Source organism: Athene cunicularia (genome assembly GCF_003259725.1).
Source record: "Athene cunicularia isolate RWA chromosome 3 unlocalized genomic scaffold, athCun1 chr3_part1, whole genome shotgun sequence".
Taxonomy (NCBI): Eukaryota; Metazoa; Chordata; class Aves; order Strigiformes; family Strigidae; genus Athene; species Athene cunicularia.
In genome coordinates this window covers 21,244,788-21,271,854 of record NW_020799097.1, presented here as the reverse complement: position 1 = coordinate 21,271,854, position 27,067 = coordinate 21,244,788, and the positions used below count along the sequence as shown (strand labels likewise).

At 37.3% G+C, this 27,067-nt stretch overlaps 1 protein-coding gene across 1 annotated transcript in view; it reads right to left on the bottom strand.

Annotated features, from left to right (window-relative positions):
• Positions 1-26,404, bottom strand: part of TMEM18 (transmembrane protein 18) — a 182,935-nt gene extending 156,531 nt beyond the window's left edge. Inside the window, exons 1-5 of the mRNA XM_026844030.1 lie at positions 26,332-26,404; positions 25,970-26,090; positions 21,950-22,004; positions 20,827-20,920; positions 20,707-20,733 (exon numbers count right to left, since the gene is read on the bottom strand). Coding sequence (XP_026699831.1) covers positions 20,707-20,733; positions 20,827-20,920; positions 21,950-22,004; positions 25,970-26,090; positions 26,332-26,379 — 345 coding nt within the window. The 5' untranslated portion in view covers positions 26,380-26,404. The remainder of the gene's footprint in view (positions 1-20,706; positions 20,734-20,826; positions 20,921-21,949; positions 22,005-25,969; positions 26,091-26,331) is intronic.
• Positions 26,405-27,067: the final 663 nt, after the last annotated feature.

Here is a 27,067-nt window from a genome sequence, read left to right as displayed (position 1 = left end):
TAGATGCTGCCACTAAAGCTTTATTCTTTAACTGCTCATCCTAATAAGTCTCTGTTGTTGTGGTGTGAAAGCCTACATCAGTGAAGGGTACAGATCTGTTGAACTCACCTGGGCCTTTTTTTTTTTTTTTTAATATTCTTCAAAGTTCTTTCCATTTTAATAATTTTTCTGGTCACTCACTTGGCTGTGTCCAGAAGTTGACTGACACCAAGTTCTTGGAACAACACACTGAATTGTACATCAATTGTCTCACCCAGATCAGTATACATGGAGTTTACCTGAATCAGTTGAAAATTTTCTGATAAAACTTTTCTAGTAGAAAATGGTTTAAATCTCATTCCTTCCACCTTCCTTCTTCAATCTACCAGCATTTCTGAGAGATGATCATCTATGTGAGTATCAACCTATGGGAAAAAATCTCGGTAAATTCACTTTTAACAAATACTCTGTTCAGGACTGTCTGTGTAACAAGCTGTATTCAGCCTTCAAAGTCCCTTTGAAATGTGCTTCACTGTGTATCTAGTTTAAATTCACTGACTAGAACAGGTTTTTGTTTGCTCAGGGACAGGGCCACAGTTAACACCTGATCAGTCAGTATTTCTGAAGTAAAAAAAAATGTTAGAGTTAAAATCAATGAAGGAAAAATAGAGGCCTGCACATAAATGATAAGGTACAGTTTACAGCTATACAGATGCGTAATAGTTCCAGTTCCCCAGTTTTTCACATCTTTTTTCCAAAATAAGTGTCTCAGTGTCTTCTGATCAGGGCTGTCTCTCGGTACATATTGCAGTCTCTCTGCTTTTCCAGGCTTGTTAACCAGAACTGACTATGGTGTATTATCCCCTGGACCTCTGTTGAGGTGGTACTTCCACAGATTTACCACCTGCAAGGGTGATTTGATTATCCCCTAGTGTCTCCAGTTTCTAAAGGAAATGATTTTGTTAGGCACAGATACTGAAAACATTTAGAGCCTTGCAACAGTATTAATGGCTTATTCATTTACTGTACTCATCATGTCTGAATACAGTTTACTTTAAAATCCTCATGCCTCCAAAACACCACCTCTCTCAGGATAGTCTAAAGTGACAAGCAGAATCTGTTCGTAACTTGTATGTGTTCTTACACTTTCTATTTCTCTACACGAAGAGAGGGGTTGCCTGTATTAGATCCTGTTTGCTATGTGGCATTGCCGATAAAGCTGTGAATTAAATTAGATTAAATTAGCCTAAATTAGCCTAGTTTGCCTGTACAATTCATATACTTCCCACTTGGCATGTTTTGCTTTCACTCAGACAATTTACATAATCATAAACCTTCAGCTGATCCTAACTATGAGAACTGTTGAAACCTCGTAGCACATTTTGGAGCTCTAGTACATGCAGTAAGTCTAGACACACTGAAGCCAGATTACACTCAGTGAAACTGTTCCTTCCCTTTTATGCATCCTCATATCTCTGCAACAGTTGTTTTGGGAAGATGAGCAAGTTGCTCAATAGCAAGAACAGAATTCTGAAACATCACACTAGATGCATCAGGTTGCTGTGATTTATTCTAGAGCTTGGTCCCTGATCCTTTTCTCCACATACATTCAAGGTTGCATCCAGGCTCCAATCTGGAACTCACTTTTTTAAGAAAACCTGGATACCATTGAGAGGATAGTTTGTTCCAGGGTCCATTTGATAGAGCCAACAAAAATACCAGCAAATCTGAACTGATTAACTCATGGAAAAGGCTCAGTCCCTAGCATGGTAAAGCAAAGATGCTATAGAAGCAGCCATTGTGTACTCTCTGGTTGAAAAGGGGACTGGCCATTTTTCAGCGAGGATGCTTGAATGAAATCTTGTGATTATCTCAGCCATTTGTGTAATTTCACTACTATTATCCAAAAATCATTCCCAAAGTTTTTGAGGACTGCTTCAATAAAATACGTAATTGTGATGGAAGAAAATTGTGATTGCAATTACATTGAGAAATGTTGCTCAAATCAGCAAGATATGACGACACAACCCTCAAAAAAATAAAAATAGAACTGATCTTGAAGAGACACAGAAATGTTAAGTAAAAATCCAGAACTGACAGAGGCAAAGCCACAACACTTCTGTTCCCATTCTCTTTAGTTACGCTAGCAGGGAATTTTTGCTTTCTTACAGGACCATTATCAGTTTCAGATTCTATCATCTTTGTATTCCTCCCAATAAGACCACTATATACAAGAAGTAATAGTGTGCTCAGTGCTATAGTAGTAGAGTAATAGCTTCTTTAAAAGGTCAGTAATATAAGATTTCTAGAAGAGCAGACAAAATTTGACAGGGAAATAGCAAGAAATTCAGAACTTTTTATTTCATGCTATCAGGAGCTAACTGGAGACATTGTAAAAGAACTAGGCTTCTGTAGCTGAAAACAAAGACCATGTTATAATTAGAAAGATGCATTACCAATAAGTTGTAAAAATGAGACTTTATTAGAAGAAAATAGAAGGTGAGGGAAAAGCTCATTTTGGTTTTCCAATGTTCATATTTTAAATGTTTACTTCATTTTTCAACTGTGCTGGTAATATAACAGCTGTTGTCCAGATATTTCTTTTGTGTGAACCTGCAGGCTAGCCAGGACAAATCAGTGGCTCAGGGTAGGATTAAAGGAGCTGGGCAGATTCATTAAGTCATTGGGAGAAGAATATGAGCACTGAAATAGAGGTATCATAAATGCTATACTGTTCTTTCCTTTTGTTTTGGTTCTTTTGAACTGTTAGAATCCATTCCTGTACCTAAGTCTGAAGAGATGTGAGATTTCAAGTAAATTAATTTAATGTAAACAGGGACCTTATACATAAGTGCAGACTCTGTAGTGTCTAATGGATTGAATACACACATTTTAAGTATGTGTTTTCAGTAAAAAGAAATCCAGATACTGGATCAGTACTAATAATCTCCAACTAGAATCTACCTTAAAGTCTCTTTATCCTATCAGAAATACTGATTTACAAACAATTCACAAACATGTAATTTAAGTATTAACCGAGTGCTACACCCCAGAAGGACTCATTTTCTACTTTTGAGCAATTGCCCAACTTCTTATTTCCTCTTTGCTCCAGGAATTTTACAAATATGTAGTTACAAATTCAGGAAATCCAGCACATGTCTGATCAATAACAATTTTACTCACTTACCCAAGCTGCCATCCTTTAGGTAGGATGCACTTCCACCAAAAAAATAAATGAAACAAACTGGTAGTATAAAAATATTTTCTTTAATAATTAAAACAAAATGTCTTACAAGGCAAAGGTTTTCTAAAACTGATACAGACTTATTTGTATAATAATGCCCTGGAATAAAAAGGTTAAATGTACGTCAGTTATATGTAATTAATATCATGCAATACTGTTCATGCTACTTTTTCTGCATCTGTCTCTAAAAGATTATGACATGTTGAAGTTATCAAAATGGATGTGTTTATATAAAACTGACAGTGAAATGTACTAGAGATGACAGCTTTGAAGATCATACAAAAATAGAACAGGGAGATATACTTCATAGAGACCCAACAGAATCATGCTGCCTTTTTTTTTTTTTTTTTTTTGGAAAGAGTACAAAATACAAAACTTGGGATTTTTTTTTTTCTTAGTTCTGCATAATAGTTGCTCCTACATAGTTGCACTAGCTGAGGTATGTTGTTAACTGTTAGATGATTAATTCTAGAATTGCCCAGAAAAATCTTGAGACTTTTATGGTCAAAAGCTTGCATGACAAAGAAACAATATTTTGTAAAGGCCTTAATGGCATTACATGGAAAACGGTGTTTATACTTTCTAACAATGGTAACCTTGGGGTAAGTGTCATGTACAAGGAGTCTGGTTTTATTTTACAGTTAAAGCTGATTTTGGCAGAAAGGCAAAATTGGAAACACTGAATATAAATGAGGTATTTATGACACCATTCTAATCAGGATATCTTCATAAAATGAAATTAAGTATGGCAAAGTGGTTCTCCAATAACTGTGCAAATAAAATTAAATTAAATGGAAAACCATTGAACATTGTTATCCTTATCCGTTCTTAAAGAATAAACAGTTAGAAGCCAAAATCTAAATTGCATCTTTTAATTGCTTATTAAACTTTAACAGTTACATACTAAATATGAAAATGTAAAATGTGATATATATGTATATTCAATTAATCATGCACATTTAAACTTACAGTTGTAAGCAAAGTACCACCAATGATTAACCAGAAAAACCATTCAGATGGGGTTTTTTTTTTTCAGTCATGGTTAACGTCTTTGTAATATATTTTTTCAGTGACTTAGAAATCATTTAATTAGATAGTGGGGTGTGTTTCTTTGCTCCAAGATAGATTGAATGTTAACTCATGCTCTCAGGAAAAGGGTAAGTGACCCTTTGCTTCCCATGCTGATGCTCACCTGCAGATAAGGAGCAATGGCTTTGTGGTAACCGAGAAAAACATCTTCCTCACCTTTTTCTTTTTCTTTTTCTTTTTCTTTTTCTTTTTCTTTTTCTTTTTCTTTTTCTTTTTCTTTTTCTTTTTCTTTTTCTTTTTCTCTTTCTTTCTTTCTTTCTTTCTTTCTTTCTTTCTTTCTTTCTTTCTTTCTTTCTTTCTTTCTTTCTTTCTTTCTTTTTCTCTTTTTCTTTCTTTCTTTTCTTTTCTTTCTTTCTTTTCGTTCTTTCCCTAAAAAGAACTTGTACATCTTTAAACGTGATGTGTGTTGTCTTTTTGTATAAAAAGTAATAATGTTTACTAATCTTTGTGAGATGTTTTCAACGTCAGTGGAAGGAAAGTCATGTACAAGAGCAAAGCATTAGGTTTTAATAAAGTTTTTGTCAAATAAAGCACATTAGTTGTACAGCAATGCTATTCAGGCAGCTCACCAGTCATTTTCACAGCTTTCTTAAGCAAAGATGAATGGTATATTGGCAGCAGGGAGTTATTTTAGCACCCCTTTTCTACTTGAGATTCTTCCAGAACTTGCTGACCACCAGGCATCCTTACACTGTGGGTGTGCAACTTCTCCTGGCCAGCAGGAAGAGCAAGAGCAGTACCTGATAAAACCTGAAGACAACTCCTTCTGAGGACATCCTGGAGCAAGTGTCTTTCTTCCCATGCTTTCTATGGTGCTGTATTTCATAGCGTTGCTGTGACCTTCTCTGTCACCTCATTACAAGATATTTAACCTTCTGACTTTTGTATTTCTAACTTAACATTGTAAAACTTCAGTTAAATACTTTCTTTTAATTTTCTTATCCAATTTCTTTCAATTTTCATAAAACAAACAAATCTGGTTATTACTAGAGGTTGTTGTTAAGATGAAAGTTTCCTCAATTTCACTGACAGAATTTGGGGCTGGGAGGAGATGGGGGGGGACAAAAAGTGAAATGCATATATAGTAAGAGAACAGATGGAGGAAATCTTATGCTTCATTGAGGCTGGTGCTCACTTCACTACCTAAGGAATGTCCCTCCTGAGAATCACAGCTGAAAACTGTGTCAGCTTTTGCTCTCATATTGGAAGAGAATTTTAGGCACAATTTTGACCTGAAAGTGGTGAGTTGAACTGCCGTGCTTTTTTATAATTAAAGGAAGTGAGAACTTTTAAGGTAATGCAAGCAAAGCATCTCACATGGAAAAAAAAAAAAAAAAAAAAAAAAAAAAAAAAAGGATTTTCATGTTGATTATAAAATTTAAAAAGCATTTTTGATGTATACTATACAGCTTTGTTCTTTCATGATTTTGGAAATAACATCAAAGTTTGTGCAATTCTAAGAGGCAAAGTATTACACAAAATCCCAAACCACATTTCTTTTCTTGCCAGAAAAGTAATATGGCTATTTTCAGACATAATTTTGGTTGAGAAAAGCAACTTAAGGGTTTGTCAAAACTGTTATACACTTATTCAGTCCAAAATTCCAAACCTGAAAAATGTATCAATTTTTCATAACACCTTTACTCTTAATGTCTCTGCCTGAATTTCAGGCAAAATTTCACAGTGGGACTTACACAGGTGGAACAATAACACAGCAATACATACAACAATGCTGGACATTCAGAAATGCCTGTGCATTAAGATTTAATTTATCTTCTCACAGTAAAAAATTTGGGTATCAAGAATATTGAAACTGATGAGCAGTGGAGCATTTAATAACACAAAGTAAATAATGTATTGGCACATGATGATATTGTCTCATATTCTGTATATTTTAAGGCTGTAGTTTTCTCATATGTTAAAGTAATCAATCCCACTTGCACTATAAATGTCAAATACTATATATGAAGGTTAATGTAAATTTTCCCTCTTACAACAAGAAAACAATATTCTGTAAACCTGGAGAAAAGCCACCATATAATACTAAAATGTTTTCAACAGTTAAGCAGGAAAAAGCTGTCAACAACAGCAAGAATAATGATCATTTAAGCCGTTACAAAAATATTAGCAACAGTCCTTGCTTGCCATATGCATGTGGTTAAAAGTTAATTTTACTGTACATATTGACAGTCATCATCTTACAAATTCCCATGTACATGAATAACTAGAATCAGGCAAGAAAGAGTTTAACAAAATTATGCATAATTTTGCATAAGCTTTTGAAGCACTATATTTTTTTCTTGAAAGCTGTACAGCAATCCTTCTAAAACATAACAGAGCTTGAACTCTGAGTTGTTACTTTTAAAACCTTGTTTGGAAGATTTGTTGTTGTTAGGCCAAATATTATGAACATTTAAAATAATGCCACTTGCATATTTTGCAGTGATTTCTCTTTCTATTTCTTTAGTGATCCAGTTACAAAATCTACCTATTTCTAGTATGATACTTAAAGAATAACAAGATTTATTCAAGTGTTCCTAAAAGCATTTCCAAAATACATATCCTTTATTTACATTTACAGTCAAGACAAAATACAAAAGACCTTCATTCCAGAGTATTTTGATGACTAGGCCATTCACCAAGGTTGGAGAGAACCAACAGGAACGACCACATGAGCACCCTGTCACATCAGGTTTGATTTTGATGCAGGTTTTCTCGTTGTTTAATAATTGAGCTCTCTCTCTTGGGCTAAAGTGCCCATTGACAGGAGACAGTAAGAACAGTTGCCCAAGAAGATCTAAGAGCCTGATGGTAAATGCACTCCATTGGGGTGAGTCTCAAGCTCATGCTTAATCCAGGTTAGGGCTGTGAATCTAGTTATATTGCTTTCTAAATAAGAGTCCCTTTCTTTGAGTTGTGAGTTATCAGGAGGTTCCCTCCACCTGTTTCTACCTGATCACCACGATCAGCAGTTGCAGCTTAGACTTGAGAAACCTTTATCAACAAAAACGTTACTGAAAAGAGCTCATTCCTAGAAAAAAATCCAACCCAACCCAAAACCCCCCAAACCATCAGTTTCAATCCATTATTGACATATATTTTGTCAAAACAACCTCACTCACCCTCACTTAGGAGGACAAGAAAGTAGACACATTATTTGTTGACATTAAATTTGTCAACCTATAAGGTAGCAAGTCAGATTGGCATTCACCTATCATTTTAAACAGGGACCAGATAGTCAAGTTATCTGGAATCAGATACCTGGTATAAGATCTCATGTACAGTGTACAAGCTCACATGCATTCAGATACTTTGCTTTCAGAGTTGACTAGAGGTCATTCAAAGCTTGGAAAATGATGAAGAACTTCAAGCAAATTAGCATTATCATTACTAAAATTTTTAATAATTAAAAAAAAAAAAAGGAAAAGTCTTGGGGAAACAAAGTATATCAAAGGCTCCTTAACATCAGTCTTTTTATCAAGAAGTCCCACAGCAGAACTCACCAGGTGGTGTGTGGCAGGATGCTGGGGATGTAAGATATTTTTGTTCTTACACACTTCACAAAGTAACTGCTATTGGCCACTCTCAGAGACATGGCACTGGAATGGATTTGGTCTGATACAGCAGAGCCTTTATTTTATTCATTTTACTATGTCTTAGTACAGGAATATCATATTATATCTTTATAAATCAGTTATTTTTATCCTTTTGAAAAATTAGGAAATATAACCTACACAACGAACAGACAAGCAGTGTTCTAATGTCAAATAATGACAGTATTGTACAGCACAACTTGTGTCCACACAACAGTGTGGAACAGGTTTCTAAATTATTGATAAATGAAGTAGATAGCCATAAAGTCTAATAAAGGGAAAAGGTAATCACTTTGGAAAACTAGGATGGCAGGCCATAAAATCCTGAGATGATCTCAAAATCAAGAGTGGAAAGCAATATGCGTGTTCATGAGATCACCTCCTTTGCTTTCAATGAGAAGGCCCTCTCCTGCATCTTCAGTTTGCTTGGAGCTTGCAGGCAGACCCAGAACTGTCAGCCACTGGAATAAGGTGGAGTTCCCTCCTGTGAAAACCTACAGAAAGGCTAAGCCACTTTCCTAAACAACAAACAGTGATAAAGAGAGTGTGAGGAAAAACACAGCACTGCCTCTTACTTCAAAGCTGGATGCATTCTGTCAGGTGCCAAATTAATGGACATTGGTTTTCATTAGTCTGGGTGATTGTCCTGCCTTGAGGGAGGGTTAGAAAGGGAAGTCTTTGTGGGAATCCCTGATAGGGTTTCCTATTCCTCCTTACAGTTGGATAGATTATGATGAACTTTTCAGACTGAAGTCAAAATAGGAATCCAAAATAAGACAGCTTTTTATAAACATTCATCCCAGAGACTATGGTGTGAAGAAAATGTCTGCTAGACATAGAAAATGGACATATTAAGTTAGAATTTGGTAAACTTCATGGAGTAGACTTAATTTCCCAGCTTTCAGCAGAGAAAACAGACCTTTCTTACACTGAAACTGTCAGTGTCCTTAAGGGTTTTAGTTGGTGGCTTATTTGAAAACAGAAGAATTCTTGAATACATTGAGGGCTGAAGGTTCATACAGGCCTTAAGTATTTTGATTTGGAGGGGCCTGACATCATTTGACATCTCCTAGTATCAAATTAAAAAATTAAAAGACAGGTATTGCAAACAAAGTACTCCTGAGACTGCAGTTGTAGAAACAAACAATTAATATTTCATCTTTGTATTTAAGTGTTGAAGCCAATGCTGTTTTAATAATCATATTATTTGAGAATGAGTATTATAGCATTTTCTGTGTATTGACATAGAAGGTTTGCAAAGTAAAGCAGGTCAGATCATAGAATCATAGAATAGTCAGGGTTGGGATGGACCTTTAAAGGTCGTCTAGTCCAATACCCCCTGCAATGAACGACCCCCTGCAATCTTCAGTTAGATCAGGTTGCTCAGAGACCTGTCCAACCTGACCTTGAATGGTTCAAGGGATGGGGCATCTTTGGGCAATCTGTTCCAGAGTTTTACCAACCTCATTGTAAAAAATATCTAGTCTAAACCTACCCTCTTAGTTTCAGACCATTACCTCTTATCCTTTTGCAAAAGTCCCCTCCAAAAAGTCCATCCCCATCTTTCTTTTAAGCCCCCTTTAAGTATGAAAGGCCGCAATAAGGTCTCCCTGTAACCTTCTCTTCTCCAGGTTCTCTTAGTCTTTCTTCGTATGAGAGATGTTCCATCCCTCTGATAATTTTTGTGGGCCTCCTCTGGACCCACTCCAACAGGTCCAATTTTATTAGCAATTTCCAATTTGTTTAGTTTATTTGGAACAATTTTTTTTACCATTTGTACTTCCATCCCTACCACTAACAGTAAGCATACTATCACATTGCAGCACATCACAACTGCTCTCACACCCTACTTGGGAACCTATTATCTTTTGTTCCCACACTACAGTTTGGGAAATCATAACTAAAGTTCATATGTGGCATAATGTGTAATGTTTAAATGAGCTGTCTTGAAATCTTGCTGTAGTGCAGAGTTGCTCAGTATTTTTAAGATGTAATCTCATTCAAGAGGAAAATATTAAGTTTTCAGAAAAGTCAGAGAAAGAAAAGGATGAGGACAGGAAGGGAATTGCTGGCATCACCTCAAGGTATGAGAGCAATCATAAAAACTTGCAGAGTGAAATACATCTGATCCACTACCTCCCTGCCTAACTAAGAAAGACCTAAAAAAATACGTTTGGGAGATCACACCAAGCTAGATACACACAAAGTTTCAAAGAGTTTAAACAAGTACTGGCTCATACTGTCAGTTTAGGGCCCAAGTCATTACCCCTTGATAATCCAAACTGCTTATGTGTTGGCTCTCACTTGAACAGGAGGAAAGACTCTAGCCCCAGCAAGAATCAGCTTAAATTCAACCTCTTCTAGTTAAGAAATTTGAGCCATGTGGTGTAAAGAATGGGCTAAACCATGCCAGAAGTACCTGCTATAAAGTAATAAGGGCAAAATCCATTCACTGTGATTAAATTGGTCCATGAAGAAACATTCTTGCAGTAGTATGGCTGCCTGCATTTGTTAGGGCATCCTCATAACATACCATCTGCTCTTTTATGTCCTTCTTTATAGCTCTGACTTTCAGAGATGGGAGTGATTACCTCACATCTTTATTATATAAAAACTGCTGTTTGCTAGTTCAGTGTTCAAGAAAAAAAAAAAAAGTTTTTGCCAGTTACTCATCAATTTGCTCATCTGTTTGTCCTATGCAACATGATAATTTCAAGTCTGCTGACACTGTTACCCAAGGGAGTATGATTCATGCAATAATTTTCCTTCCTTCCTGCCTATTTCTTTTAAATTTACTGTAACTTTCATATATCCCATACATAATTGTTACCTTAAACTATTCTACTATTACTAGTACTACAGTCCATTTAACTTAAAATCTTATTTTCTTATTTTAGATAGGGGACTTACTAGTATCAGAAAAATAAGATGGCATAAAATTTTGGTTTCTTATTTTTAACATCCCATTTTGCCAGGATACCTAGTTTCTTCTATTATCTTGGAAAATGAACTTTCAAGAATAAAGACTCATATTCATAACATCACATTTTTGGTTTTAGAGTCCATTCCCACCAAGACTACAAAAGAATCTTAGCAATGTGGGTAGTTTCTTCTTTTTCAGTAGGGAGGTTATTTAGCATGCTCCAGGATACATCATCAACCAGTGACTTTCTGAATGAGTCTCCTGACACTGAATCCAGTAGCGACTAGACAATTTCCACTGCGAGGGAAAGGCAGTCGAGGAAGAGGTCATGCTGGCAGCACTTTCATGTTGGGGAGCTCAGATCAGGCGAGTCTGAAAATGCACAGCAAAGTATTGATCCTGACAAAGACACTTCTTTGTGGTTGCCTGATTTGTGAGCTAAAATGGTCATGGCTAATTTCTTCATGCTCTGTATGAACTGAGCTGAGGGAAACATTTTGACTCATAAAGCAAACCCTAATACACAAAGTAAGGGAACAGGGAGTAATATCTTGTGGGCAGTCTCCCTCTTCACCAGACTGCTGGAGGCAGTGCATGAGGTTAAATGGCTTTTAACTCTCATCACTGACCTATTTATTAAGTGTTTGCTTGATATTTCTGAAAGAGAGTTTTCATTCTCATGTTTTGATGGGTTTAGAAGAGTTTGCAGCTTACATGAGGAACGTAATTTTGGTCCCTCTCACAGGAGGTTTTGTGGAGAATCTTTACAGACAGGAATGTGCCACTTTCTTCCCAGAGAAAGCTGACAGGGTGTAAGGAATGTTCCTTTTTACTTAATTGTCCATTTCTCTTTTCCCTCAGGTAACCGTCTTCTCCTTTCTTTGTCCCAGATGCAGAAATGAACACCTGCTCTCCCATTTCCTCCAACTGCCACAAAACTTCCACATCATGTGCAGTTTTTTTTCCATGCAGTTTCTCCTCTTGCTTATTACTTGCCTTGGTTTTCTTCTTACCTTTTTCTTCAAAATATTACCTTTTTAAAAAAAATTACTTTAAACAAACTAAATATCTGACTTCAACGCCTTGTTTCACCCAAATTTGTTTCTATGCATGCTTTAACTCAGTTCCATTCCAGATCCCTTCCCATTTGCTGCACACACAGGATGCAAGGGAACCATCTGTGAAGTTGCAACTGTCTTTCTAGGTCTCTTATGTTTCAGGTAGTGTGGTAGTCCTCACTTTGGCATTTACAATAGCATCTTCTCCTAGACATAGGCAGCTGACACGTAGACGCGAGTTCAGTGTTAAGAACATTTGTGCTCTTTCTTCTCTTTTGTATCAAATACTTATTTGAAAAGCTAGCCCTTTGCTAGAGCTGTTGTTACTCTTGTTTTCATGTCTCTAGAAAGGAGCTGAGTCACACCTGAATCCCCTGGCAGAGAAAAAAAGGGGGACTCTTACACTTCTTCCTCCATAGAGATTTGGTGTTCAGAGGCAACACCCTGCCCCAACCTCTTTATATATATATATTAGCTTGTTAAAGAGAAAAAGCTGCACTGCAATGCTGTAATTTACACACACTCTGGATGGACAGTGAAGCACTGAGAAAATAATGATAAATTATTAAGTCATGATTTCATCATTTTGCCTCTGGACCAGTTCTCATGCTTTTGAAATCTGGGAACTGAGAGTCCTGTCACATTTATGATACTAATTCTGGTAAATCTATACATAACAGCTTTGTAGACATTCTACTTCATCTCAGAATCCTAAATCTATGTCATCAGACCTTTTAACCAGCTTGGAAGATTCTGCACACAGTTAAAACCATGTAAACAGAGTTAATATAAGGCCTAAATTAAATTACAGTAGATGTCAGAACATGTTAAGATGTCAAATTTGTCTATTTTCCAGTACTACATAGCAATGGAGCCCTCTAAGGGTTATAAAGCAAACTGACTGCTTTCTAGCTAAGACGTAATACTGCCAATTATGTATTTAATTGAAACAATTACACATATTCTCCACTTCATCTTTTTTTTTTATGAGTTAATACAGCTATAGTGAACCACACTTAACTGGGTTAAATTTAAATGAGATGACCACTCTATAAGAGTATTTTCTACGATAACGCAGTTAATGATATTGAATGATAATGGCTGTTGCTAATTAGAACTGAATTAATATGTGTCTACTTAATGGGCATACATACAACAAAACCTGAAGCATAATATTCTGACTGGTAGTATTTTAACCCATAATTTTCTAAGTAAAAGAAGTGCAATGAATATTAACTTTAATGCAATTAGTTTACTTTTAGCATTTTCATTCAACATTTTGTATGAAGCCTCAGCCAGACTTTTAAAAGAGGGTAGATTTTATTTTGAGAGGACAAGGTCTCCATCTTTCAACTGAAAGTATTTTTTGTGACATTTTTGAGCTACTGAAGTCTGGAATTTGTCAATATTAATATGTATTAGCATGCACAAGAATTAAATAAGCAGTCAGTTGAAAAAATGTGATAATTTTTTTCTGTATTTTTAGCTTACTTGGCATTTATTGTACATTTCTTGACCATGATACAACCAAGAGTTGTTTTAAGTGATTAATTTTACTCTCACTTTACAAATATATTGATATGACTTGCAATTTATATTACAAAAAGATCTGAAAGACTCCAGTGTATTTCCCTCCACTTAAAGTGTCAAAATTGTGATGTCAGAGTCTTTTTGGATGATTTCTCTTAATGTCTTGAAAGTCATTAATTCCCTGAGTTTCTTCAGAGCCTGGAGGAGACTTCTTTCTCTTTTGTGACATAGATGTATAAATCAATCTCTCCAGTATAGTTCATTCAAATTTAAAACTTGCCACTTTTTATAAACTTTATAGAAGTGAATGGTTTAGGGAATCAGAGCTTACCTATAAGCTCTGTGTTCTGCAAATTTTCAATTTTTTTTTTTTTTAATATCAAACAGGTACTAACAAATCAGTTTCTGAAGAAGCTCTATTTAATATTTTGGAATATTTTAACTTTTATTTCAGAGAGAATTACATGCAAATCATATACCATTACAATTGCCATTGTTTGCCATAAATCCAGTCAGCTAATCTCGCATGTTAAATTTTCAGAAAACTTGTATAACACACACTATTTACTAATTAATTTGAAATTTTGATGGTAAAAATCAAGAAACCAATTTGCTAGAAAGGAATTGGTCTCATGAGCTCTTCTTATAAATTACTTTTTTTTTTTTAATCAGAGGGATGCTGTGTGCTGCTTTTTGATAATTACTGTAGAAAAATTAGTCTAATTTAGGATTTACAACCACTGAAACAAGCACACAGATAAAATTGGACTGTTTTATTTGTGTTGATTCTGTGAATTAAAACCACTGTGATTACTTACAAAAGGTCTATTAATTAACCTATAAAACCAACACCTTTAAGTAAAGCCATTAAGTCTATTTCTAATCCCATTTTACAAGATCACTGTGGATCAAATTTATTTAAACAAAGTTTACAGTTCCCTGAGTTCTGCTAGAAAATACTTTACTATGAAGGGCTGAAGACTTGTGTATTATTTGTTTGGTACATCAGCTTCCTGATTTTTTTGATGCTTTTGCTTGAGTTCACATTCTCTCCAGGGTGGCTATAGGAACTTGATTACTCTCGCTGATCCCTAAATCAAGGTGAATAGTATCAGAAGCAAGATTCAGTTAGGTCAGTTACGGACCTAAAATGATTCACGTTTTGAATCATTCTCCCACTATATATTACCTAAAGATATATTACTAATGAGCTGTTGGGTAGATCATTACTGCAGACTGCAAAGGAATAGCACACTTCTACCTTTGTTCATGTATTTATTCCAATTCCACAGCATGATTAAGTGAAGAGTTTCTAAAAGCTTGTTTCCACCATATTAAAACACTTCCAAGCTTAGTATTACTTAATATCAAGCTATATCAGTCCTAACTATATGAACAATTTCACATCCTGCCCTGGTAGTTGAAACTACCTAGGTGTATTTATTACACAAACTTAAAACTGAGAGACAAGTATGATTTCAGTGAAGGGTCCTAGCCTCATATCTCTTTGTCCAGCTGAACTTCATTCTGCCTCCCCTCAGGTCACGTTGCAAACCTTTTTTCTCAGGTTTTTACTGGATCAGAAGGGAGGAAAGGTATACAAGATGGTATTTATTTGATTCAGGGTTGGATTAACAAGCATGTTATAAATGACACTTGGGACTTGTCCATTTTAAGAAATGTGCCTTGTTCCAATCAGTTCTGGTGAATGCCTTGCTAATTATTACAACATTTTCAGATGAAACAGGCAGCACAGTTCATCTTGACATTGGTTTCAATTGGTTCTAACCCTGGACAGTGCCAAAGAAAACAGGACCATGATTTCAGCAGTGCAACATATTACCAGTTACAGCTCTTTTCCTGGCTTCATCACGCCTGCGAAATCTATGAGAAAGGTTCCTACAGTTCACATTTAAATGAAACTATAAACACAAATACAGGAAATGTAGAGGCCTTGCTTTTGAGTCTTCCAGGATACTTCCTATTCAGTACAACACTGTTCTAGTTTTGTAGCAAAACAGTGGCATAAATGTGGCCATAATTTGGAGGAACTGGTCAGAAGATAGATGACAGAAGAGAGGTCCACAAAGCACATCAGTTTTGAGTTACCAGGCTGGCATTTCACAAGCATGTGGGTTATAATTGCCTAATGTTTTCAGAGTCATTATGTGTATGTGCATGCATGTAAAGCACAGGAGAGAGACTGAAGCCCATTCAAACTGAAATTCTGTATTTGTAAAGAAATGCTGTGTGGAAACAGAACTCATATGAATTCCAAGGATAAATAAAAACAGGTTCAAAATCAGGTACACAAAGGGGAACACCCAGTGGAAAACTCTGCAACTGCAACTTCTCAAATGAAGTCATAAAGCCCCTGAACACTGCTAAGTACTGTCTTCCAGATGGTGGAGAAAGTCTGAAGTGACTTCTGAGAACTTCAATCATGATTATAACCGACTGCTATCTACATAACATACTAAGGACAGACTTGGTAACAATGCATTACGCAAGGGTAAATCATAAGGAAACAGAAGACATGCATAAGCTCTGTCAGTTCATGAACCAGACTCCTTCAGTAAGCTTTCCTGCATATTGTTCACACAATAATTGTTTTATGATGTTATACTTTTTTAAATTGGTTGAAGGCAGACTCCTCCATATAAAATGTAGGTATGAGCAAATGGACTATTTATTTCTTTGCCTCATTAAGAAGCTTTAAAACACAAAATACCCACACAGTCCTGACTCTGGAAGCGTATATGCACATCATCACTGCTACAAGTACTTTTTAACATAGAAAACAAGAGCATCAATAAACATTTGCAAGTGACTGCAGATGTGTCTTGGAGCTCAAGTAACAATTTATGCTTTCAGAGGCTGCAGTCCAAGCTTTCCTGGCCATCCCAAAATTTGCAAGAAGTATTTATGAAGCTACAGTGAAAAGCCCTACAGAACTGGCTCGAAAGGAAAGCTTTGAGTTAGCTTTTGCATGTGAGATAGTGACATCCACTGGCAACTTCGGTTAATTGCAATGATTTCTTCCCCTGATGCACAGAAAAATATGAACACCTGTGTTTTGCTGAAACATATTAAAATATTATAAGACATATTTAAAAATATTAAAACCATTAAAAGACATACACAATACTTGAGGTTCCTAAACAGATACATTTGATATAAAAATGCTGTATTCATCTGCAGTGAAAAATTACATTTTGCCTCCAATTTTTAATCAAGCTTACAATAAAAGCAAAATATGTTTAGCTGTATTTAAAGAAATAGAACATTCCCTACATTACAGCTGTATTCTTTTCTATCTTGTTCACACAAAGAATCATTACTCCTCTTTTTCCTGACATCCCCAGTTCCTGTAAAAAAAGAGTTCAAGATTTGAGCTTATGATTCTCAAAATCCATAGAGCAATTCTCCATACTTTTCCTCCATTTAGTAGTCTCAGTCTTCTTTTAAGACCCAGCTCATGAAAAGTATTAAGACTGTCCTTCATGTTCGAATTCATTTAGAATACACACAAGGATGCAGAAGACCTCAACCTACTGTCTTTCTGTGCCTTTGGGAGATAAGTGGTTTTTATGGGAGATGGGGATATCCAAAACACATATCTACTAAGCTAGCAAATACTCCTGAGGAACAGACATTCAAATTCTCTTACTGGATCATTTTGACTAGAATAATGAGATTCACTGGTCCAAGAAAAGGTGAAAATACACTCCAAGCTAAGGATATGGCATTTCAGTGGATGTGGAAAAAGAGAATTCTAGGTTCTCATTCTTGGAAACTCATGTCATCTCAGTTATTACTTTTCCATAGGGAATGAGGCCAACTTCAAACTCCAGGAAGTTTGCCAAGCAAATTCTGCTAATCTATCTTTTCACAGATTTATATGCAACAAAACTACTTTCTACTATGGTAAAGCTGCCAGGTTAATATTACTTTCTCCCTTTTAATGTTTTTCCATGCTAGCTGACACCATGTGTTGTTGTGGAAAGACATGTTAAAGGAACGCTGAAGATATGAGTCACTGCCTGCAAGGTACACAGAACCAGTAACAAACCTCCTCTGTCTCATCTTACTCTCCAAAGGATCCAGCTGAGCAGCTAACAGTCTTTCTGAACGTATGTTCCAAACTGAAATAATCAAGCTCTTTCGCAAGCAACCTAAATTCAGGTCTCCCAAATAAAAGCAAAGGTATTCCACCAGCCTTAAACATTTGGCTCTCATTCACTTACACATACAAAATTCTAAGTAGGCAGAACAGCCTCTAAATTCATGATGTAATTATTCTGGTTTGTCAGCAAGCAGGACTTTACATTATGTTATTGCACTATCACTTCATAAATCCAGACACATAATGAAGGAAAGCCACACTTAATTCTCAGGGTTTCTTTTATGGTTAGACACCTAGTTTGTTGTTTTTTTTAAAAAAACTTAGCTCTTAAACTTAGTGTTTCTTAGGCTGGATTAGGTAGAGGACAACTCAGATAAAAGTTTGAGTCTTCTTGATGTAGAAAATGGGCATATTTTTCTGACATACATATATGGAAACCATATTTTTGTGTTAGTGAAAATTTATCTTCTACAGCTATTACATTTACTTATTGTAATTTCAGTAGTCAGGGAGGTTCAAAACCACCAAGCTTACAATTCTGAAGTGTACATGCTGAGATGTTCATCCTTCAAAAAATGTTGATGTAATTTTGGAACTTGAAGCTGTTTATACTTTCACTTGGCAATACTCCTGAAGACAAAAAACCTCCATCAAACCGATACTTTCTAAACCACTTGGATATCCACCTCCTAGCTATCACATTGTTAGTGCTATCAGAAATCAACAGATAATATACATCTCAAACAGATTTTTACTTGCTAATTAAAAATAAAGTGCCTGCCACTCACATTTTAGGGTTCACTGTCCTTCAACTTTGTTAAAGGGCTGTCATGACCTGGATCTTCTATTAAAGGGCAAAATTACTCTGGTAATGCAACACAATTAAATGCCGCTTGAAAGGTCAACTACACTAAGAGGAAGGAGAATTTAGGCAAGCACAAAACTATTTCACTTGGGATCCCCAAAGGTAGAGAGAATTTCTCTAGCAAATCTTGTGCCAAGCAAGAGTAACACAAAATTGGGCAATACAGAAGTAATTTCCGTTATCTTGTCTATGTTATGCTAGATAGTTCTAATTGCTATAGCTCACCAGTTTCACATACTTACAGAAGACGGGATTTCCATTATTCCAACCTCACACACAAGAAAGAAGACAAGATACTGAACTATTTGAAGAAATTTTGCCTTGATTGTACTAAATAAGGCACATTGTTTCCACTGCGAGACTTGCTGCTTAGCTGCTCTGATGACCTCATTTACTGTGAATCACATTCATACATGCTGTGAAGCCAAACAGGTGCCATCCCTGTATGACAAGGTACTACAGATTTAAGTGTGTGATACTAAATGAGTTGTGCATTGATATTGTTGCAGAACAGTTCACAAGGGGAAAGTCAGGAGCACATTTGTGTGGTCATGCTTAGGGCCATATATGAAAAATTTCATACCTCTCCCAATCAGATTGTTAAGAGCAAAGCTGAACTTCTCTAACAAGCCTGGGAGGACTACATCTACCTATTTAAAACCGAAGAAGCCTGTTCCTTAGTCCTGAGGACAGGTGCCACAGCCTATCTTGCAGCCATCTGGATAGATTCTATTCACTCCTTCAGAACAGGGACTGTTCCCAAAAGGCACATGCTATCTACCAGACCAGTAGAGATGTTCTCATGGAACAGTGAAACTTGACACTACCCAACATTGCATCTAGAGTTGCAACAGAATGGACAATTATGGGACAACATAGCAAGCCTGCATCTATTTAATTTGCTAATACAAAGTAGCCTACCTGCCCCCATTCTTGATAGAGCAATGATTGAGGAGAGCCATGCTTAATTAATCCCTGGGAAAGGTAAAGAAAGGGATCCCAGACTAACACTGCACTGCCTTTCCAGAATGCTGTGACGCCCTCCAGAAAGTTTCACTCTCTCCCTAACTAGGAGACTCACAAACCATGTGTGCATATGCATCTGCTTATCTCCCTCAGGTCTGTGTTTTCACTGTTGTGAAGACTATTCAAGTATTTAAAATTAATTTCAAAAATACTTATCTTAAAAATTTAGCTTTTCTACTGTGTTTTTGTACCCAACTGTTCTTCACATTAGTCTAAATTCAATTTTGTGGATCGTCTTTCCTATGTCTTAAATGAGTTCTATTTTACAGAAGTTTAGGTCTCCACAGAAATGTTTAACTGCTTCCAGATGCAACTTTTACTAAATATGTCTGGACAGTCTTCCATTGTGTTCATTCCCCCTCTGCAGTTTCCTTAATCCAATAAAAACAGGATACTCTGGGCAAAACTGAAGTCTTCTTCATTTTTACCAGAGTTAATTTTTCATTTTCAGTTATTTATTAAAGAGTAAAGCATAAAAAAAGGGAAGAAAACTGCATAGAGCATTAAAAAGTTTCTCTCCTTCCTTTCTCTTCTACAAATAAGCAAAAACTATCAAAATTTCATCCCGTTTTAAGAAAATATATTTATGCAGCAGCATTAAAATCATGACATATAAACTGAAAAAAATGCAGATTGTTCTGAATTACTTATACAAATTAAATACAAGATTTTACCAAACTGGGAATTTCTGAGAAAAATGTAATAAAAAATCCGACCAAAAAACAATATAAATTAAATCCGTTTAAGATACAGTAGATAATTTTATTTATAAAATGCTACTGGCACACAATACCATAGGAAGTATGAAACTTGATTATTAAAGAAGTTAAATACTTCATAGAAGCATGGATTCCTGAGGTATTCTGAATGCAATCCACCATTTACTGGAATTCACAACATTGCTCCAACTGCCTTATGCAGCAGAAGACTGAATAATAGATAAATACACAGTTAAGACATGGTTAAAAAAACCACAGGCAAATGGAAACAGACTGGAAGATTGTGTCTCCCCAATACTAGCAGCCTCAATCATGGTGGAAAACTATCTTACATTGATGGGCACAAAGACCTGTTAAGACTGGGTGTCTCAACTTCACAGCCAGTTCAATCGTACTGCTTTCACCTCTTTGTCCATGGCCACAGGTTGCAAAGTCCTCTTCACATCAGACACAAAACCACTGCCATTTCTGGATAAACATACAGAAGGATTGATTACCTGGACAGGTTTTAGTACAATTAAAAAAAAAAAAAAAAAAAAAAAAAAAAAAATTACATTTAAAGTTCTATAAACCCAGGTAACCTGAAAAGTAAGTAAATGATTAAATTTAACTGATCCACATATATTTACTTATCAATTTAATGCAAGCATCAATATAAATGAACACATACATACCACAATTATAATAGTATTCACCAGCAGTGGTGCTGAAAATACAAGTGAAATAAACATTCCTCTTGAATCAAAATATTGGTATTTAGAAAACAACCTGAAATAAACAAAAATAAATAAAAATAAAAGAGGAAGCTTTATTCAGTGTAGTTCACATACCATTTCACACTAAGTATTCAACACAGACATTGTACAGATAATCCTACTTCCCGGGATCCCCAAACACAGGCAGCATTCTACAGTATTAAGTCAGAACAAAGAGACAGTCAGTATCTTATCAGTTATGAATATTTATTACAATACCAGTCTTTCTTTTCTTTAAAGTTTTACTGTGCAAAACCTAAATGAAACAACCATAAATTAACTTACTAGTGTGACTACAATAGTACATTTATTTGTGTATCAGAAATCCTGCTTACCCTAAAGTGTCTGAAAATACTTTAAGTATTTTGATTACTAATATTAGAAAAGTTAACAGAAATAATAAATGTAGCAAAGTTAATTAGGTCATGTATGCCTTAAGTGAAACATAAAGCCTTACAATTAGATGCCTGCATAAAGTAGTGTTAAAACACATGATTTCCAGTTATATCATGGAAAGGTTAGTTCAGTGCTTATGAAAATAAGCCATCAGGTTAATTCTGGCACCCAGGCTTACTAAAACAGACAAGTGTTGATGCTTTTTATGCATGTAAGTATATAAAATAGTGTTATTTTTGAGAAGTGGTGCTTAACTTCAGCTTATTAAATATAAATAGCTATCAAAAACCACCCAACAAAAACAAAATCAAATTTTACATCCTCTTCCCCTTAACCATCTCATTCTGCTTTTCTCTTAGTTCTGACTTAGCTTAAACCATCCATGTAAACACAAATTTTAAGTGGTGCAATAAATACATGTTAGCTATTAAAAACTATATTTTCTTATAAGCCAAGTGATAACTATGCTGTACTGTATGGTTTTGTTTAAAAGTTTAGTATTAGTCAATGCAACAGTCTCTCTGCCATCACATTCTACTGATGAGGCACGACTGACTCTTTAAATTGATGTTTTCTGGGATCAATATAAAAAATATTTTTAGAATAACATTTGTTTAAATGTAAAAATGAAAGTGAAAACACTTACCTCCAATTCATGGCTGCTAATTCATTTATATATTCAGCACAGTACACTAAGCCCACTGTACAACAAAAGAAAAATATTATTTTTTTAAAGACTGCCATCAGTTCTGCAATGTACACATACCAGACATTAGAACTCCTTGATCCTCAAAAGATCAAATTACAAATTTAATATTTAACTGCACAAAACCAATTCCTGTTGAAAATATCCCATACAGTTACTAAGAAGTGTAACGTGATCACAAAACATACCCACTATATTGCAAACAAACTAACATAAAATCCTACTCATCTGAGCTTAGAGCATGCAAAGGAATTAAAAAAAGAAAAAACCAAACAGTATTTTTTCAAAGAATCTTCTTGATGACTGCTTCTAAGTTACTTCTGTGAAAAAGAAGTGCCAGCACTCCTCAAAACTGACATGGAATTAAGTTATCATTTTAGATGTTATTGTGTCACACTGCTATATCTAACATTACTATCTTAAGTCAGGGTACTAATTATATATAAACATTTTTGTAAAAATACAAACTTTGTTTGAATAGGTGTACAGCACAGTAGTCTGCTGCAATCAGGTGAAAACTAGCATATTCTTATTCAACAATTACATGCAAATATGGAGCCCTCAAGACAGTAAGAAAATGCAGTGCAATCACACGTTTAACTGAAAAACAATACAACTACAAAACTTTAAATTTGCCCTTGTATCATTTTTCACAAGAAAAAAAGGGAAAACAAACCAGATTCAGTGGCTAAAGAGGACACACACAAGGCAACTGAATAACTAGTCTGGTGATACAAAAGACTGCTATCTTGTTTTACCATGGTCTGGATTATGTCTGCTTGGTCCTGCACAATATAAACATATCTAAACACAATATAAACATATCTATAGCTGCACAGCTGACAAGGTAAACAAATGTGATAATTTCATAATTTCCTCAGTTACTCCTGACTATCTACAATACAAAATCGTTTATATTGCAAACATATCAAAAGTGGTTCAAGTTTTCAGGTGCAAACAAAGTTTGGACTCAATATGGATATTTTTATGCACTCTTGTTAACAAGAAGTTTACATCATATCCGGATTAGAAAGCCAGCAATGATCAGTTCCAATGCAGTTAAACTTTGGACAATCAAACTACTGCTAGTAACACCAGGAACAGATAAAGAATCTAAGGTAAACATAAAGTCATCGGAAATTCTGAAATTTAAGAAAAACCTATATTCTTATAGGGACCTTTCAGGCCTAATGTTGTCACGAACAGGGCATTATTTTGCTCTCTGTAGATAATTTAAAACTCTGCAGTTAAAAGTGGATGTATAAAAATTACTGAGATTTCTAAATACCTTTTTCGGGGATAATGTTATTGAAGCCCTAGCTTTAGCTGAGTGAAGTTATTTACAGTTCTGATAGAGCTATAATTCCTCTCCCAACTTGACTAGCTCACTAAATAGCATGTAGTCTTCAAGTGGCTTTTTGCTTTCAAAACTCTTTCAATTGCTCATTCTTTCTTCACTACCCTGAAAGCATGACAGAACTGAAGTGCTGTGTAAAACCCAACTCCATGCCTTCTTAATTAAACCATACACCTTCAGCCAGTCAGCCGTACAGACACAGCTCTGTCTAGGCAAGGCCACTGTGGATTCTCAGGCTGCAGTCTGATAAACCCCTGGAGGTAACACATGATGTTACTGCAATGTACGAAACCAGTCCTGCTCTTCCTCATGCCATTACCACAGCTGCCAGTGGGGCATATGGTGAATCTGCTCCAGAAATGAATCCAGCTGAAAGTATTTGCTGAACTGCAGCATAAGAATAAGGCAGAGTAGAAAGCAACTGCTGGTTCTCAGACAGTTTCTATTCTGTTTCTCCAGCAGAGCAAGAACTTCCTAGGAAGCTGTGATACACACAGCACTCACCATGCAGAAACCTTATTTATTCCAGATCCTCACTAAGGCCAAAGTTTTAAGTCACTACTTCATACAGTCTTGGTAACTAAATAAATACATAGTTATAGGTCACACCAGCTTCTGTAACAGTTTATCATGTACAGACACTCAAGAGAAATACTAATTTGCATGCACTTTATCTGCTGCAAAGTATAAAACCATACACTGTGCAAGTATATGAAGAAAACAGTTATCACAGAATCATTCAGGTTGGAAAAGACCCTTGGGATTCAACCATCAGCCCTACTCTACAAACTTCTCCCGTACACCATATCCCCCAACATCTCATCTAAATGACCTTAAACACATGCAGGGATAGTGACTCCACCACCTCCCTGGGCAGCTTATTCCACTATCTGACCACTCTTTCTCCGAACATTTTTTTCCTAATGTCCAGTCTGAACCTCCCCTGTTGGAGTTTAAAGCCATTCCCTCTTGTTCTATCACCAATCACCCGTGAGAAGAGACCAGCACCAACCTCTCTACAATGTCCTTTCAGGTAGCTGTAGAGAGTGATGAGGTCTCCCCTCAGCCTTCTCCTCCTCAAACATTCCCAGCTCCTTCAATCGCTCCTCATAGGATTTATTTTCCAGGCCCTTCACCAGCTTCGTTGCCCTCCTCTGCACTTGCTCCAGCACCTCGATATCTCTCTCGTATTGAGGTGCCCAGAACTGGACACAATACTCCAGGTGTGGCCTCACCAGTGCAGAGCACAGGGGGACTATCACCTCCCTACTTCTGCTGGTCACACAAGCCAGGCTGCCGTTGGCTTTCTTGGCCACCTGGGCACACTGCTGGCTCCTGTTCAGCTGCTTGTCAATTAGAACCCCCAGATCCTTCTCTCCCAGACAGCTCTCCAGCCACACCTCCCCAAGCCTGTAGCCATGCAGGGGGTTGTTGTGGCCCAAGTGCAGGACCTGGCACTTGGCCTTGTTGAAGCTCATCCCATTAACGTTGTCTCACCGATCCAATCTATCTCTCTGTAGAGCCTCCCTATCCTCATGCAGATCGACATTCCTGCTTAACTTGGTGTCATCTGCAGACTTACTGGTGATACACTTTATGTCATCAAGAAAGATGTTAAACAGAAATGGTCCCAACACCAAGCCCTGAGGAACACCACTTGTGACCGGCTGCCAGCTGGATTCAGCTCCCTTGACCACCACTCTGGGACCATCCATCCATCCAGTGCTTGACCCAGCAGACCGTTCGTTCATCCAGCCCTTGGGCAGCCAGTTTTTGTATGAGAATTCTATGGGGAACTGTGTCAAAGGCTTTTTGAAAATCCAGGTAGACAATATCCACATCTTTTTAATGAATTTATAGAAACATTTTTTATTATCTTTAACAGTTGTAGCCAGGTTGAGCTCTAGCTGTCCTTTGGCTCTCCTAATGTTCTCCCTGAATAACTTCACCACATCTTTGTAGTTTTCATGAGAGTCCTGGCCCCTCTTCTAAAGGCAACAGATTCTCCTTCTGTTCTTGAGATCCAGCCAAAGGTCCCTGCTTAGACAGGCCAGTGCCTGCTTGTTTTTCAGCACATGGGAACTGTGCCTTTAGGACTTCTCTCTTGAAGCATGTCCAGCCTTCCTGGGCTCCCATTTCCTTCAAGGCAGCCTCCCAAGGGGTTTTGTTAATCAGTCTTTTAAACAGGGCAAAGTTAGTAAGGTGGCAGTTTTACTAACCCCTCTCTTTGTTTCTCCAAGGATCAAAAATCATGATCAAGGATTATCTCACGATCACTGCACCCTAGACGGCCTCCAACCTTTGCCTCCCCCACAAGCTCCTCCCTGTTCACAAGCAGCAGGTCCAGGAGGACACCTTCCCTGGTCGGCTCACTCACCAGCTGTGTGAGGAAGTTATCCTCCACACGTTCCGGGAACCTCCTGGATTGTTCCCTCTCTGCTGTGCTGTGACCCCAGCAGATATCTGGGAGGTTAAAGTCCCCCACAAGAACAACGGCAATGAGAACAAAAGAAGCTGTTTGACAGTATTAACTGCTACAGCAATGCATACGCTCTTTATCACTCGAGTGCCAGCCCACGGAAGCAGGAATACACTATACTCACCCATGCAGAGGAAGTGCCCTATTTGCACCCGGTAGTGCTGGAAGGAGATGCACGTTAGGAGGAAGCAGAGGAGATGGAAAACCGCCAGCCCCACCAGCCAGGGCTCGGACCAGTCCGTCTTCTACAGTCAGAATGAAAGCAGTTTAGGCTATGGCAGGAGAAAGAATCACTAGGCGGCTACAGAGCGAGCAGCTTTCCTGCCCCCACACCGAAACGACAAACCCGTTTCAGTCCCACGCCTCGCTCAACACCCCACCCCGTGCCAAGCTGAGGAAGGAGCCAACACCCCAGCGCGGGCTTCCCTATCTCCCCGCGGTGACCGGTCACCTCCTCCCCTCTCCCCGGGCGAGCTTTCTCCTTACCGCCAGGATTGCGGACAGCCCTGGCGGGCTCCTCAGCGGCTCCTCCATGGCGGCGGCAACGCGGGCGCCGAAATCTCGCGAGAAGCCGCCCAACGGCCGCTATGCGGCCGTTGGGCGACTTCTCGCGAGATTTCGGGCGCCGCCGGGTCCCTGGCCGGCAGTGTTCGCTTCGAGGGGCTGGATGAGGGGAGATTTTAATCTTTTTCCCTACGGCAGTGGGGCAGCTTGTCTCACAGGTGGTGTTTCCAGGGCCTCCCTCACGCCCTCAGAGGGAAAGGCTAGTGGTTGGGCCTGTACGTGATAGGCCTGGCTGATTTTCCTGAGGGTAGCACCTTCAGAACCACCCCTCCTGGTTGTGTGACCGAAATTGTGTTCCTTAAAAGTGACCCTAAATTTCGGAAAAGAGTTAATAAGTTCTAGCTGTGTTTGTAGCGTTCGGTACTGAAGTTAAGAAGCTAAAGGGAGAGGGTGTTTTGCCATGATCTGCTTGGTGGACTCAAGCTGGTGTCAAGGCATTCCAGGGGGCTTTGGATCAGTGGCCCAGCATTGGTGTTGGCTTTTTGACCTTCTCTTGGTAACACTCGGTGATCAGCTTCACCTACTTCAGGGATGGAAGTGGAGGTAAAAGAGAGTTTTAAGCACAGCTGGAAATTTCTGACCAAAAAACCCCCCAGTTGAACAGTCTAGGCAGGGGCATAGGCCAATTGAAAAACACTGGGTTTTGGTTTTTTATTTC